This window comes from Poeciliopsis prolifica, unplaced genomic scaffold (assembly GCF_027474105.1).
Source record: "Poeciliopsis prolifica strain line A6 unplaced genomic scaffold, Auburn_PproV2 SCAFFOLD028, whole genome shotgun sequence".
Lineage (NCBI taxonomy): Eukaryota > Metazoa > Chordata > Actinopteri > Cyprinodontiformes > Poeciliidae > Poeciliopsis > Poeciliopsis prolifica.
The window spans coordinates 5,447,005-5,462,668 of NW_026562403.1; the positions used below are offsets into that span (position 1 = coordinate 5,447,005).

At 37.7% G+C, this 15,664-nt stretch overlaps 1 protein-coding gene across 2 annotated transcripts in view; it reads left to right on the top strand.

The window, feature by feature from the left end:
- Nucleotides 1–15,664, top strand: part of osbp2b (oxysterol binding protein 2b) — a 43,321-nt gene that overhangs the window by 12,727 nt on the left and 14,930 nt on the right. Inside the window, exons 3-4 of one of the 2 annotated variants that reach the window (XM_055049028.1) lie at nt 4,162–4,290; nt 14,231–14,481. In XM_055049028.1, the coding sequence (XP_054905003.1) occupies nt 4,162–4,290; nt 14,231–14,481 (380 nt within the window). The remainder of the gene's footprint in view (nt 1–4,161; nt 4,291–14,230; nt 14,482–15,664) is intronic. The other variant, XM_055049029.1, reaches the window with a different exon arrangement.

Below are 15,664 nucleotides of genomic sequence, written 5' to 3' on the forward strand. Positions count from 1 at the left end.
GGGGAGCTTGCTGTGCTGGGCTACTGTTGGAGCCCCTGAGAGGATGTTATGAAATGACAGATGGTGTGCTTCTTATCAGCTTCTTCAATTCGTTGTACTGCTGCTGTGTACTCAATGGCTTGCCTTTGTATTTGTTGGAACAAAAATTGTCTGCTGGCACTGCACGATTTGCTACATCAGCTCCAGTTCTTAATAACGGGTGAGACGGAGACAAAGAGCTCAGAGTGAGATCCAGTCTTGTAACATAACAAACATTAAGGAAGCCAAACAGAGATTGTTAATGGCTCTCCAAGAAGTCGTCCTGCCAAAAATCACAACGATGGTGATATTTCTTTTTTGCCTGGTTTTAGTTTATCCAGTGTTTTTCAGCCTCACTTTGCAATTCTTTCTTTATCAACGTGATTTTCTGTGGATGTATGTGAAAACCATAATTTGCTCATGCAGACAACTATTGTATATTTTGAAGTTTATTGTGATTTTGCCACCATCTGCTTTTCACATTGCATTGTTTTTGAAAGACTGTCGTTATTCTAATCCAGCAGCTTTTTCAAAAGATTCCAATTCCCATTAATAACACAAATCAACTTTGTATTAGTACATTTACCCTTTTTGTTACCTGCCAGGAAAAACTCCAGATAAATTCACTCCTTACCAATTTGATAAAGCATCAGTTTCACAGTGCCATTTTGAAAGTGGACCAAAGAGCCTGGACAATGTCATGCTGTTAGATCATCTGCTAACTTAGGGTAAATTACTCATTACAAACTGCTGGCAAGCAATCTGGCATGCTGGTTTATTTATTTCTTTCAAGCTGGTTTTTAAAAACAATAAAGCAAGCAATGTTGGTCTTTATTCATGAAATGAATGCAGCTGTGCAAAAAAGACAGCAGAAAGGGGAAATTTTGATGTCTTACTGTGTTTGCAAAACCCTCCTTTAATGTAACCGCACTAGGTTATATTAAAGGAGTAATGTAACCACATTTTCAGATGCACAAGAGTTTATTTGATTGTTCATACCATCCCAAAGAAAGTGGACCATAAAAGCTCTGGTATTAAAGCGTTATGAAGTGTGGCAAAATGGTGAAGAAGCGAAATGATCATCATCTGACCCTCTCGCGTCTTGCAGCCGAAATGAATAGCTGACTTGCCTCCATAGGAAAACATTTTTTTCATTTTAATTTTCAATTCCTTACCGATACTTAAATAGCTGACTCTAAATCTCATTCCTACAGTAACAGTTTCTACACTGAAGAGGGTAAACGGTACAAACTTGTATCTCTTAGGTGTTGTGCATTCATTAATCAGAAAAGCTTTGTACTCAGGTGATGCTGACTATTCAGTCTCCACACATCAGACAGTTCCTCGATTCATCCATTTGTTTCTTGTTTTAGTTTTGCTTAAAATACGTCTTGTAATCGGTTGAAACTAATTAAACTCTATGTTCCTGATGAGCCATTATCTCTCTTGAACTTAAAGTTATGTCAATCTTTCTTTTGTGTAGATATTTTTATTTTCCTCCTCTTCTGTCTTTACTCTTGTCTTCCTGGGCTTTTCTATTTCCAAGCAGTGTCAGATAAATAACTGTTCCTTAATGTGCGTGTTGAAAGGGCTCTTCTGTAAATATCCCCTCCCCAAGGAACCTGCTGTCTGGAAAGAAAGCCATCTCTTCTCCAATAGCCTAATATCCCAAGACAGCTTTCCCAACATTTCAGTCAGTTTCTTGGTGTTTTCTTGTTTCTGTTATGCTGCAAATATTTAATGAGAAGCAATGATTACTTCTGCCACATGCATTTCTGTGAACTTTATTTTTATTGTTTCAGTTTTGTTTTCTGACTTCAGTGTTGCCATCTGCGTTGGGAGTGAAGATATTGTTTCACTGTGTTACAAAAGTTGTTGTGTATGTGGAATAGATAAATGATTTATTCTTGCAACATTTAGAAGTTCTGGTGTAGATTACAATATTTGGTTCATTTTCTCCTTTAGAAGTTGAGTTACAATTGATCCAGACTGTTGCTTTATTCTGCTTTGTTGCCCTGATGAACCTTTGTCAAGTTGATTAAAATAGATATGGTGAATAACGCCTTTAAAGAGATGGTAAAATAAATAAAGAACAGATTATGTGAATGATAAAAGCTACATCAGTAAACATAAGGAGAGCTTTGTTCAGACTATGTTGCAGTCATGCATGTTTTGTTGTGCTGTCCTTCACTGTTACAAGGTTTATTACTCCCTGCGGGTCAAGTGTTTACACTGTGAGCTCTACATGCTGCATAGAACCTGTGCTCATTATTAAGCCACCATTGTGTCCCTGCAAACACACACGCACGCACGCAGGCACATTTTTTCTTTTCTCTTTCTCCCCAATGCTTCTCTGCTTTATCAGCAGGATGCAAAGTTTAGAAATGGAGACTGCTGATTTGGTAGATCATTAAAATAAAATTTAAACATTGTGTGAGTTGATCAGCAAGAACAAAGGAGCCTCAGTTATTAGTTACTTTATTTTTCTCTCTTTTTAGTCTTCCCGGTGAACTCAAGTGCTTTGAAAAGCCTTTGGGTCGTGTTAAAGCTCTAAATATCAGTGTTGTTGCTTTTTGATTTTAGAAAATGCTTTGTTTAAAGGAAATGTAGCTCAGAACATTGTTCTGGTTGACATTATTTGACCATTTTTGTGAATAAATAATAATTGTCCTGGGCTGACAAAAGCAGGAAAATTTTAGTTCTTTGTTTTCTTTTAAATACTTTTAAATGCACTCTGCAAAAAAGTTTGAGAATCTACAAATTTTCCACAAATAATTTGCTGTTACATTACACCAAAAGAAAAATGCAAAATCAGCAATTAAACAGTAATATTTACTTACGACAAAGATGCAGATAGAATAATAGAAAATGGGAAAAAATAATTTATTTTTGTCTAGCTGCTTCATTATGTAATTTAGAGGCAAAAAATAGATACTTATAGAACTCGTGAATATTCCTCATTGTTTTTCACACTCATTTCTCACTATATGCTCATTGAGCTGGATAAATTTCCCCTGTGTATCAAAAGTCTGCTGTTGTTCCTGCTGTGAGGTTTCATTCATATCAAATTCCACTTAAAGATTACTAAAACCTCTTGGCCAGTGCAGGCTGCCGCTGGATCGGTCTGAATGCTTGGAGTTGTGTGTAATTCTTTTGATAAAGCAGGTTATTATTACCACAGGATGTGTGGTGAACATGAGCGTGGGCTTGTATTTTATTTATATTTCAAAGATATTTTGAGTTTTATATAAATTTGAGCTTGTGTTTCTTCAGAGGAGGTGAGACAGCAAAGTATCTGGGTCCTTTTATGTAGATTAGCTACATTTAAATGGCTACTGGAGCTGAAGGTAACATGGCCTAATGATTTAAATGTTGTCAAGTTTAAAATGTGAACCCTGAAATGTAATCGGGAAAGGTTTCTTTCTCTAATTTCTGCTCTCAGACCATCTCACTGCTTTAATGAGCTCTGTGCCTTCAGACTGTCTGGCCTCTGTGTGTTTCGGTTCCCTCCTTAATGCAGTAATTGGTATAATAAGTCTGTTGTACTCTTTAAATATACTCTCTTCTTCTTACTGTCTTTCTGGTGGTTTGGCTTTCACAAACTTCAACTTTATATGAAGCAAAATTCATTTTTGCATCATTAATAAAGCCTCAGCTCTTACATGATTTAATTTGCATGAAAAGAAAAAAAAAGAGCTGGCATAATGATTTCATCAAGGGCTAAATTGTAATCAGAGTTCCTACAGGTCCTTTTCTCCCAATAAGATGTCTTATCAAAATAAGACTTGGTTACAAAAGCACTTTAAGCTATTACAGCTTTACTTTTATTACAATCATTTTCACTGAGACTATGTCACATGCACACATGGATACAATTGTTGGTTCTCCTCTGCTAATGACTTAAATGTTCACAATGGTCATTGAAATAACCTAAAGATGACAAAGGTAAAAAATAAATACAAATTTACTGAAAGTGCTTTTGAACTGTGGTTCAACAAATCATTTATAAAAAACTAATGGAACAAGCCTGGACAAAAATGATGATACCTGTAACTTAATATTTTCTTGTTGCTCAATTTTAGAGGTAATCAATGCAATTAAACATTTTGTAATTGTCAATAAGACTTCTGAACCTGTCCACAGGTGTTGTGACCCAGTCCTCATGCACAAACTGCTCCAGTTGTGTCAGGTTTGAAGGGCGCTCTCTCCGGAAGCCATGTTTCAGCTCCTTCCACAGACGTTCAGCAGGATTTAGATCAGGGCTCATTTCAGGTCAGTTCAGAATAGTTCAAAGTTTTGCTGCTAGACATTCTTGGGTGCTTTTTAGTTGTGTGTTTTGGGTTGTTATCCTTTTGTAAAACCCAGTACCTGCAACTAAGACCAACCTTTCTGACACCAGGCAGCACATTTCTCTACAGAATTCCTTTATCATCTTGAGATTTTACCACACCATAATGATACAAGACTCCCTGAGGCAGATGCAGCAAAGTACAGTAAGATCAAAGCCAAGCCTCCTCTATGTTTCACTGTAGGGACAATTTTATCTTCTTGATAACTTCTTCATAGATCACACAAGATGCCCATTTCCCATGTTTAAAGTTCAAAGATGCAAAACCCTTAAAGAAGAAACCCTTTAAGATTTTTTTGTGCTTCAGTGCTTTTTAGAAAAAGCCCCTCTGTCTCCTCACCCTCACCCCCGGACAGCTCTTGTTCTTGCTGTTTTCAGAAACTGCTGCAGAATTTTTAACAAACTTATAACAGCAAGTTTTTTTGTGACAAAGTCAGACAGTTGCATTTTTGTTGTGTGAAGAAAGTTGTGACATTTAAATTTTATAAAACCTTCTGAGGCAACAAATATTGTAAAAATAATAATTAAATAAATAAAAATACTGTTCTCAAGATAAAATAACAATTTTTATGGTTGTTTGATTTGTGTTTATAAATCTGAATTTAATATATAACATCTAATTTCTGTAACAGAACTTAATCAGACTCATTTAACATGCACCAATATGCAAAATTAGCATGAAATTTCTGCATTTTAAAATTGGGTGTACCCATTTATACTGGGAATATGCTATATTATTTTAGATTTTATCACAATAGGTTGAGGAATTTGTTGAGATGACAAAAACAAATATGAAGTATTTAAGTTTTCATCAGCCCATTTGACTGCAAAGCTTGAAAAAGGAAGTGACACATATCTGGGGAGATGCCGAGACTCACAAAATAAGATAAAAATCTTAAGAGATCCATTGAAAGGCATATGATCTGTGGATAGTTTACATGGGATACATCAACATATCCCATGTAAACTAAATACAGTGTGGTTAATCATGAAGATAAGAGATCGGTCTTGCAAAATAATAATGGAAATCACCATAAATGGGTTTTAAACTAATGTACAAATGGGTGAAAGGCATGCTCAGTCCATACGAAGAAACTGATGAATCGTGCTCAGAATTGATGTGTATTTTCTGCAACCCTCAGCTAAATGTGCAGCAGTTGACTGAGGTGACCTTGGTGTAGAGCACAGTGGGATTTGTAATTCAGCTCTGATTTGGGGCAACAACCTTCATCCACTCTGAAATTGAAGGCATTGCAGTCTGTATTGCAGCTGTTTGAATGTCTTGTTGAGCCATCAGTGGCTGATGATCAGCATTAAAAACACAATCAAACATAGTGACACTGCAGTAGCACATCGGTCAGTAACACAAAGAGACATTTTATAGAGGTTTGTTTAGTTTGACCTTCCTCCATCCCTATTCGGATTCCATCTTTTCCTCATTTACAGCTGCTCTACAAGCAGCTCACTAGTTTAACCAGCATATTTGTTACTCCTCCCTTGTCATTTCCCTTTCCTAAGACTGTTGAGTAGTTCTGTGAAGAACACAGAGGTGACAGAGAGAAGGAAACGTGTTCCAGTTTTGGTCAAAGATGATTGCTAGCTGCCGAGTCCTATCTCCTCTCAGCTCCTCTCCCTCCTCTCCACCCTCCCTTCCCCATCAAGCTGCACTGCACTCAGAAAAGCATGTGAAGGGGAATTGTAAACGTGCCGAGCTTTGTGATTGAGCGTATGCAGATTGTGTGCGTCTGATTCTAGTGGGCAGGGAATGCAGTTTTGGACCTAAGACTGAAAGAGTGCATGCGACTGGCCCCACATCGTTGTATGTGATTGAGTGCGGGTTTATTTGTGTGCATGCTGTAACGCTGGGGAAAGGAAAGTCAGTGCCTCAGCCCTCCCCTCGCTATGATTACGTAGTGGCACAAGGGCAGCGTCGCATCTCAGGGAGCGTGGAGTTGGATCAGGCCTGCAGAGAGTGGGATGAAGGGCCGGAGCTGCTGGGAGCCCAGGGCGATCCGCTCCCTCTGCAACTCGGGCTGTCTGAGTAAACTCAACCGGGGTCAGTATGGTGACAGCTCTAGGTTTGTAGCTAATGGTGCAGCTCTGGAGCTGTCACAATCATCTCCATGTGTCTGAAGACAGGTTTCTTCCTGGTATCTCTTTCTTTCTCTTATAGCAGTCTCTCACTTCTCCAGCTCCCTGTTAACCATGGATGCTGACTTTTCTGCAGCATCCTCTAACAATGCAGTGGCTCACTCTGTGAAAAGAGCAGCCTGCCTTCTCTTTCGCTCTGCACTGCATGTTCTTTCTCGTCTTCCCTCACGTTTCTCTCACTCATGCTCATTTCTGCTCACTTCCTTTCTTTTGCTCCAACTTACATCTGCGTATGGATGAGCTGGAGTGTGACAGGCCGATGTGTTGTGTTTGCAGTGTTCATCTGTGTGCACTTTTTCCCAACGTAAACTTCATTACGCAATCAGAAACCGTAAGCAGCGGGATAGCCTTATATTTCAGGGTCCTAGAACCTGTTCTCTATATCCTATTGTGGGATGTTTGATAATTATAAAGTGTTTTTTGCCTCCATTCATTTACAAGAAATAATACTTCAGGTAATCCTTAGGTAATCCTTGTTTACCTAAGGAAACAGGATTCTACGACAAATCAGTATCAGAATGTTCTTTTCGCACCCATGGTGGGAAAAGAACATTCTTCCTTTGTGTTTGATGTTCTTTTGGTTTGTGTTTGATGTTCTTTTGGTGCTGTTCTGTACATTGCTACCTTTGGACAACCTTTGAAATGTGTGCAATCAACAATTTTTTCTTCCATGACTCTTAACCATTACTTGCTTGGACCAAAGTAATGGATCTCAATCCTCAGACTCACTGTCTACTTACTTGGTTGTTCCTTTTTTGGCGGAAACTGTTAGAAGTGTTAGAAGGAAAATTATATTTGCAGAGTTTAGTGCAAATATTTGAACTTTATGTTAGAGACAGTATTTATAACTCACAGTATTTGGGGAACCAAATGTTCCAACAAATTGCAGTGTTTTCTTTCACCAGGACTGTTGAGCCGTTTGATCTGTAGGTATATGACACAACTATTAACCCACCAAAACTCATACAACATTATTCAGAGAAAAACCTCCCACTCAGTGCTGTAAGAAAATAAATAATCAGAGAACCAGTCTGGTGGCACACAATAGCTTTGGAGGAGCTACAAAGATCCATAATTTATTGCTAAAACATCTGATATATGTGCAGATCTAACCTTCAAGAGCAGCTGAAACAAAGCCAGAAAGCTTAAAACAAGTGTTCACTTGATGTTTGAGAGTTATTAAAAGTCCTTGCTATCTATAAGTGTCACTTCCCGGATTTCTTGGTTAATTAATGCTGCTGTGACAAACAGCAGCAACTTTAAATATTGAAAACCTTTCAGTGTTTGATTATCAAACTGTAGCTGTAGAACACCCTAAAGATCTTACCAACACAACACCTTATGGTTTACATTAATAATTTGTAGTGTTTAAAATGCTCAGAAATCAGACGTAGGTAAAGACATTTAGAACTATAAAAACTGCCTTTTATATGACAATATTGTGAGCTGAAATAATATTTTATACTTCTACTGTTGATGTGATGTGTAAATCAATTAATAGCATGATATTTTAAAACAAGCTAGGAAATTTCCAATTGTATTAATTGTCTCTCTTTTCTCTCTCTCTTTCCACCAAAGATTGAAAAACAAAGTTTTCAGTCTGGTGTATTGGTCTCAACCTATTTACAAAGACTTCATAATTCACTTTATTTGTTGTTTAATGCTGTTCTGTTTATTTATGTCAGGTATTTAGAGTGTCTTCCACTTGCAGTGTTAAATGTTCATTAGAATGTAAGGTTTATTGATCTTTGAAAATGTGTTCTTGCATTTTTATGACATTATTTCATGGAGTAAAAAAAATGGGGAACATGACATAAAAGGTGACAATCCATCACAATTGATTTTGGATTGTCACGAGCAATGTTCTGAACCTTGAGTTTATTGTCATTTTGTGATTCAGATGCTGAAGAAAGGTGTTTAGTTTTGCCTGTCCCTATTTCCAGAGTAAATAGCATTTTTATTGCTGTAGTTCTGGTGTTGCTTTCAACATATGTGGGGGAGTTCACTCAGTAGTTAGGGTTTGGAGCAATCGATGACCTCAACCTTCAGTACAAGCACTGCAGTAAACCAAAGCTATGTGCTCTCAAGGTTTGACCCAGCTGAAAGTTTTTGAAATAAATTCAGCATAGCGGAGTATAAAAGACCCATGAGTCAGAGTGTTCTCTCTTTTTGTCTATCACAGCACATGCTGCTGAATTAAAACTCACTGCTTCGTGGCTGCAGCGGGGTGTTAATCTTCACTTTTGTTCGGTTCTTTCTGTGTGTGTGTGTGTTGGGTTAGAAGCACTGCCAGAGCTGCTTGGCTAAAACTTTGGGGACAGTGATAAGTTGCAATGTGCTGTTTCTCATTTGCTTGTGGAGAGTTGAGAGCCAAATTACTGGGTTAAACCTGATGTCTCCTCGGTTTGTCTCCTTGTGATGTATCTCTGGGGAGTTATGGAGTCAGTTAGCAATTACAGGCACAGGATTAAACTTCCATCTCCTGGGAAGCATCTCTGTTCATCCTCTCCCTTTTCATCCTCTACTGCGTCAAACATTCTTCTAATTTTTACCCTTTCTTTATACGTACTCTATTATCCTTCCTCTCTTTGCTGTCTGCGCTCTAAATGGTCTTTGATAGAAATCCTTGTGAAATGTCTGTTTTTGCATTAATTCAAATCTATTTGTGGGCTAAATCTGGATGAACAACTTGAATGTGTCTGTGTGGTATTTGGATGTTTTCAATCTGTCAGAGTCTAAATGCAGGTTTGTTACATGTATTGTTGGTTATAAAGTCTGTATTAATCAGTAGCTGTGACTCAGGAGGACCGGTGATCGCCAAGTGTTTGTAGAGTTTATAGTCTAATCCGGCTACCTCAGCCCGTGTGGACCAGAATTTCTGAAAAGATCATATTATTTATTTTTTTCAACCTTTATTTTACCAGTATAAAAACCCTTTGAGATTAAAAACTCCCTTTTCAAGGAAGTGCTGCTGAAACAGTTTAAAGAAAATGTCGAGCTATGAAAATCAGGTACATGTCACTGACTGCCTCAAGAACTTTTGGTTTGGATGTAAAACTATAAATAAATAGATTCATGATAAATCTCATCAGTCACTACAGGACTGTTTTTGGAAATGCAAAAAGTAGCAGTTCAGAATTATAATAAAGGTAGTATTTTTTTTTTTTTTTTTGTATTTTATTAGTTGTCAAGTAAAATTTGTTTACCAAAAGGAATAGTTTTAAAGCGTCCAATTTACTATCTGGAGGGAGTCAATCTACCAAATGGGATAAAAAGTAAGTCTGAAAAAATTTACTGAATGTTGGAACATTGGAAGCTGAAAAATTGGTGCCAGCACTTAATGGCTAAGAGCAGTTAATTTAAAAACACTTTAGGAACCTTCATTTCTCATGTTGCTCCATATAGTGGGAGACTCTGCCCACCACTTTGTACAGTGTATGGAAAGTGCAAAATTAGTTCTCTAAAGAGATCCAAGATACTCAGAGCAATTCTAATGTCCATGTGACATATGCTCACATATGTCACATGTCACAATATTTGAGCTGTTTTCTTTTGCAAAAACTGAGTTGTAACTACAGCAAACATTAGAATCTGTGGAAAATGGCAAGACAGTATAGTTGTCTCTCCTTAAATTAGGGGTAGTTTGGACTTTACGTACAGTTTTAAAGCCAGTCTCTCCCATGTGCCTATGTATGTGCTCGTTGTCTTCATCTTTCTGCCAACACTGTGATGTGCTGTCAGCTGGAAGCCTGACTCCGCTGATCAGACAGCCTGTCCTCTGGGACCAGCAAAGAAACAAAACCTGACAGTGAGATACCAGACTGCTCTTCACCTAATTACATGCTCCTGCTACCTATTCTGCTGCTTTTTTCCTTATTACTCACCCATATTCAGAATTTGTTTTTACTAAAAGTACAGGAGGGCAACAAGGAACGATCAAAGCTTCTAATACATGTTCAGTTTCAGAATTATTGGTTGCTTTTATGTGATGTTTGCTGCAGGAAGCAGGACAGCACAGGTATTTTCATTAATAGTGTTTAAACTTTACTCAGGTTTAACTATTAATAGATTAAAACCATTAAAAGATGCAGCATTTACATTGCTGTTATGAAAATGTTTTTACAATATTCAAATTGCAACAGACTTAAAAATTAAAGCTAAACTAAATGAACCTAATTTATTCTTCTAGTCATATGGAGACTTGTTTCTATTTTTGTCAACTCAAATATTCTAGCCACTTGTCAGTCGTGTGTAGCACAGAATATGAAAATATGACATATAATTGAGTTTGAAAATGTGCCTCTGGATCTTGTGTTTCATGATAGAAAAACCTTTACATCCCTTTTAGAAGTCCACAAAGCACTTAGCGGTTTGGCTTTGACGTACATCCCTGGATGTTCACCGTCTTTGACTTGAAATTATCTCTCAAGTCTCGATGAAGGCTGTTTAGTTGCAGCTCTACTGTTTTACATGTTTCTTAATTTTATTCATAAAGATCCAGGTTACCTTCAGCTGATGGATTAGAAACAGGCTTGGTTATGTGTTTCTTTTGAGCGTTCTTGGGGGTGTTGAGCTTTGTGGGCAGGGGGAGGTAATGTAACCTTGAGGCATGACAAGTGCGGTAATAGGCTCCTGTCCTTGTCTCTTGACATCGACGTTGGTGTGAGAACCCGTCCATCTGCTGGTGTGAAGAAAGGACTTGGAAATGTGAAAGAACGGCTTTAGTATAAATAAAATGACACCATAAACAGGCTACTGAGGTATTCAAAGTTTATATTAAATCTAATATAAAATATTTGTACCAAGTGATATATTGTTGATGTTTACTGATTTTAAATGGCCTTCCTCTTCACTATATATGCTTGTCTGGTGGTGCTTGTCATTTTGTCGATGCTGCAGAGATCCGACTAAGTGAACTGAGAGGACATTGCAGAAATGATATTTCTGACATAATTCTAAAAGGTTTTATGTAGTGACATCTTTTTCAGAGGAGCAGGTAGTCGATACTTTCAACCACAGTTTATTTCTGTGGAAACAGGAGTCGTCTTGAAGGTGAAGGTCTGTAAGCACAAATATACTTTTTGTACACAACATTTTGCTTTTGAAAGGAAGAACTCATCATTTTTATAGAATGGAGCCAAAATAAAATTCATTTAAAGTAATATAAATCAAAAACACCTAATTTGATATTTTCTTAGCTTGTTAGCTTATGATTATCTAGTTCTTTACATGCATAATGACTGCCTACTGTACAGCTGATCAGTTTCATGTGTAACATGCCAAAAAGCAACAATTACAAGGACAACAGGTCTTTACTCTGGGGATATAAGAGAAAATCTGTTTGACACAAAGGTTAGTGAATATTTTAACTTAGCCACAGAATTCCCACATTGTTTCTGGATTCTCCTGTGCTTTCCATATACCTAGCAGAGCTAAAATGATCTATGCTTAATATATAATTTTACTCTCTGAACCCTGACTGTGATGCCGAGCATACAGCATTGTGTATCTCTTACTGAACAGCAAAGCTGCAACTGACAAACATTGTTTACTGAACATTTGTCGACTGCAAATGTTTTGGTTATCTAGCTGTTTTTGGTGAGGTTCACTCGTCATAAGGTCTAGAAGAAAACATATCCTCTGATTTTTAAAGATTTCTCTTTGAGCGTCACGTGGAAAACTTTCCATACAGTCGCTGTCCGTACAGATCTGGCTTACTCAGCTCTTTCCTGACCAAAGCAACAACCAAATCGCTGCAGGCAATGCTCCACTCAATCGATCAGTCAGCTGCTTCAATATACGGCTTTGGTCAGTGGTCAACAGATCAGACATCATCACAAGTTTTTTTCCTTAAGTCTATGCTCCTTAGAATGAAAACTGTGATCAGTCAAAATCTAAATAACGAGGTCAAACTTATAAATAAATAAATAAATAAAATCTGTATCAACCAGAATCTCATGACCGTAAATGAGGCGTGGAGGGTAAGTAGTCCAGTAAATCGAATCACTTTTTGACTCGGCCCTTTCTTCACCAGACCAGAACAACATCAGTGGTGCATCAGCAAAATATATTTTATAAACTTTTATATCTCTCATTTTGACAAATTCATTTGTACTGCCAAATATTGTTAGAAGGGAGATCATTATTGTCTTGTGAAAGGAAATGTTTAACTAACTTGCTAACTGGCCAACAAACTTATAGCTGTCATGCTTTGCTGATTAAAGGCTGATTTTATTATCCACATTCTCAGAACATACTCGAATCATTTCCTACTGGCTGCTGCCCTGGAATCAGACCACGTCCCCTTCAGACAACGACTGGATACATTCAGCCCGACTTTTTTCTATACCTTTACTTTCACATCAGGGACTGTATTACTGTTCTGTGTAACTTGATTCCTCCTCGTCTCTTGGCCTACGATAGATGGATTCCTGGTGTCCTTTTCAATTCCAGGTTTGCTTTTGTTTTTGTTGGAGAGCTGCTGTGCCAATCCTCAGCTGGATTGTTTTGTTGTGTGTATTTTTTCCTCATAGTGTGGTTGTTGTGTGTCTCTCTGGAGATCTGTTTGACAACTTACAACACCTCGGGGGTTAGAGTTTAGTGTGTGTTTGTGCTGCTTGTTACTCAATGAACTCTGGTTACCTTTGGCTGAAAATGGATGCCCAGGAATGCAAACATGGTGAGAGATTCTTCTATTCCCTTTGCTCAGTGGTACAATTTTCTCTCTGTGCAGCTGGGGTTTGAAGGCAAAGTTTTCCTCAAAACTAAACAGATAAACCTAGAATCAAATCAAACATAAAAATTAGCAGATTATAGCCAGCACTATAAGGATTTTTCCAACCATAATTAACTTCTGATTAGAATCCCATAGCATTTCATTGGGTAGTTGTTCAAACAGGATTTATTCCAGGAGAGTCTGATTTTCCTGTTATCAATCTTTCCATTAGCTGAAACCTTGTCCCTGCTGAACACAAGCATTTCCACATTGTGATGTTGCCACCACCATGTTTTGATGTTGGGATTACAGTTGTCTCTGTACATCTGCAGCACTCTGCTTGTGTATGGTCCATCATATTTTAATGTTCACATTTCTGGTTGGTTATATACGCTGAAAATTTGATGAACTCATAAGATCTATGAGTAAATGTAAACATGTGTCTTTTGAGGTTGGTTGCTTTTTTGTTTTTGTTTTTGGACACTCAAACAAGCTGCTGCTCGAATTTGAATCCAGTAAATATTGTAAACCCTCAGCTACCATATTTACCAGTACTTTTGTTTTGTTGCATGTTTTTAGTGCCATTTCAGGCATAGGAGAATTTGGATGCTTACATTTACCAGGGCAGCTTGATTCTACAAAAACACAATCTGAAGATAGTATCCTAATTATGAGCTCTTTAAAAAGCTGCCAACATTTCCAAATCCAGTGAAGACACTTCATTTCAGGAAAATTATTTAGATGTAATTGAGAAAAGTCACAGTGATAATACTGATTATGGTTTGGAAACAGGTTTTTTTTACTTTCTTTACATTAATTTATGTATCTACAAGTCAATTTTATGCATCTTTAATGGGATGTGTGACTTCTTAATGAGGTTTTGTGCATGTTTATCAATGTCATGTGGGTACTCCATAGAAAAAAACGCTCCCGGGTAAAAATTTTAATCCATAATTTATCTTTGTTGAGTGTTTCATAATGTGACTTCTCCCTTCCAGATGACTCAGGAGATGAGGAGCCGGCATCGCGGTCGGACCGCAGCGAGATCCAGGGTACCCTGAAGATACTTGTCAGCAAGCTTGATGACCTCAGCACTTGTAATGACCTAATCGCCAAACATGGAGCCGCCCTGCAGCGTTCCCTCAGTGAACTGGAAGGACTGAAAGTCCCATTGGAGGGAGGGGAAAAGATCAAGGCAGTTAACGAGAGAGCCACCCTTTTCCGCATCACTTCCAATGCTATGATCAATGTAAGTACCCCAGACTTTGCAGTTAAAAGATGCACCAGCCTTCAGTGGTCTGTATCCTGCCTGCTGCAGAAGGATTGAAGTGACAGGAATACCAGTCATCTATGATGTCCTGGCTAGAAAGTGACGAAAGATTAGATGGTCACACAATATTCCTGCTGTGGCCCGCATGTTTAGACAGGCACATTTACACCCCAACAGATAAGGTGTATCCCCTTTTATTTAACTGGTTTTATGCAACCATACTGTTTGCCTAAGTTATTTGTTCATTGGTTTTCCGAGACACACCATGTTTTACAACCTGGTGTGTTACCATAGTTTTGTTAGTGGTGAATGAGGAAGGGGTTGACGTCCCAAAGGAGCAACACTAAATATGATATGCAGTAAGGGTGACAAAAATAGCTGAAGCCCCCAACATTTCTCAAACTCTCGACACACTCTCAGAACCTGCTTGACTAAACGGACTGTAGCGAGCAAGTCCGCTACAGGACTACAAAACAAAACAGGTTTGTTTTTTTTGTTTTTTTTTCCTTTTCTGCTTTTTTATGTGGGTTTGGTCTCAGGATCTTAGTGATAACTGTCTACCTGTCAAGTATCTTTAAACTTTTTATGTGCATTACAAGCTGCTGTAAATGTATTTTAAATTTGCAGTAGCGTCTACCTGCGAGTACGAATAATTTGATGGGAAGTACATTTTGTATTCCTCAGATACAGTGTCTTGCAAATTTTCATACTCCTTGAATGTCTTCTGATGTTATGTTATAAATAGAAACTTCACCTTTGTAAATTTAAATTTCACATAGCTATGAAATGATTTCTACAAATTATTTAAAGAATAAATAATAGTATGAAAACAGTGGCTCAATGTTTAATTCAGTTTAGTCTTCATTCAACTATAGCTTATTAAGCAGTGCAACCTTTATGGTGGTTGCATTGCTTCCAACCACCATCCAGGGAATTGTAGGTTCCCTGGATCTATAATTAAGATCCAGAGAAAGCATTAGCTTTAAAAACCTCTTTAACAAAGGTTGTGTATTTAATATTCGTGTAACATTCTGGGAAAATGAGACTAAAACTGAACTTTATGTCCTTGCAAAATGATGTGCGGGATAGAAAAGAAAGCAGTATACATCAAAGAGTATACATCTAAATCTCCTTCTGATAAAGAAACTGAGGCAAGACCTGA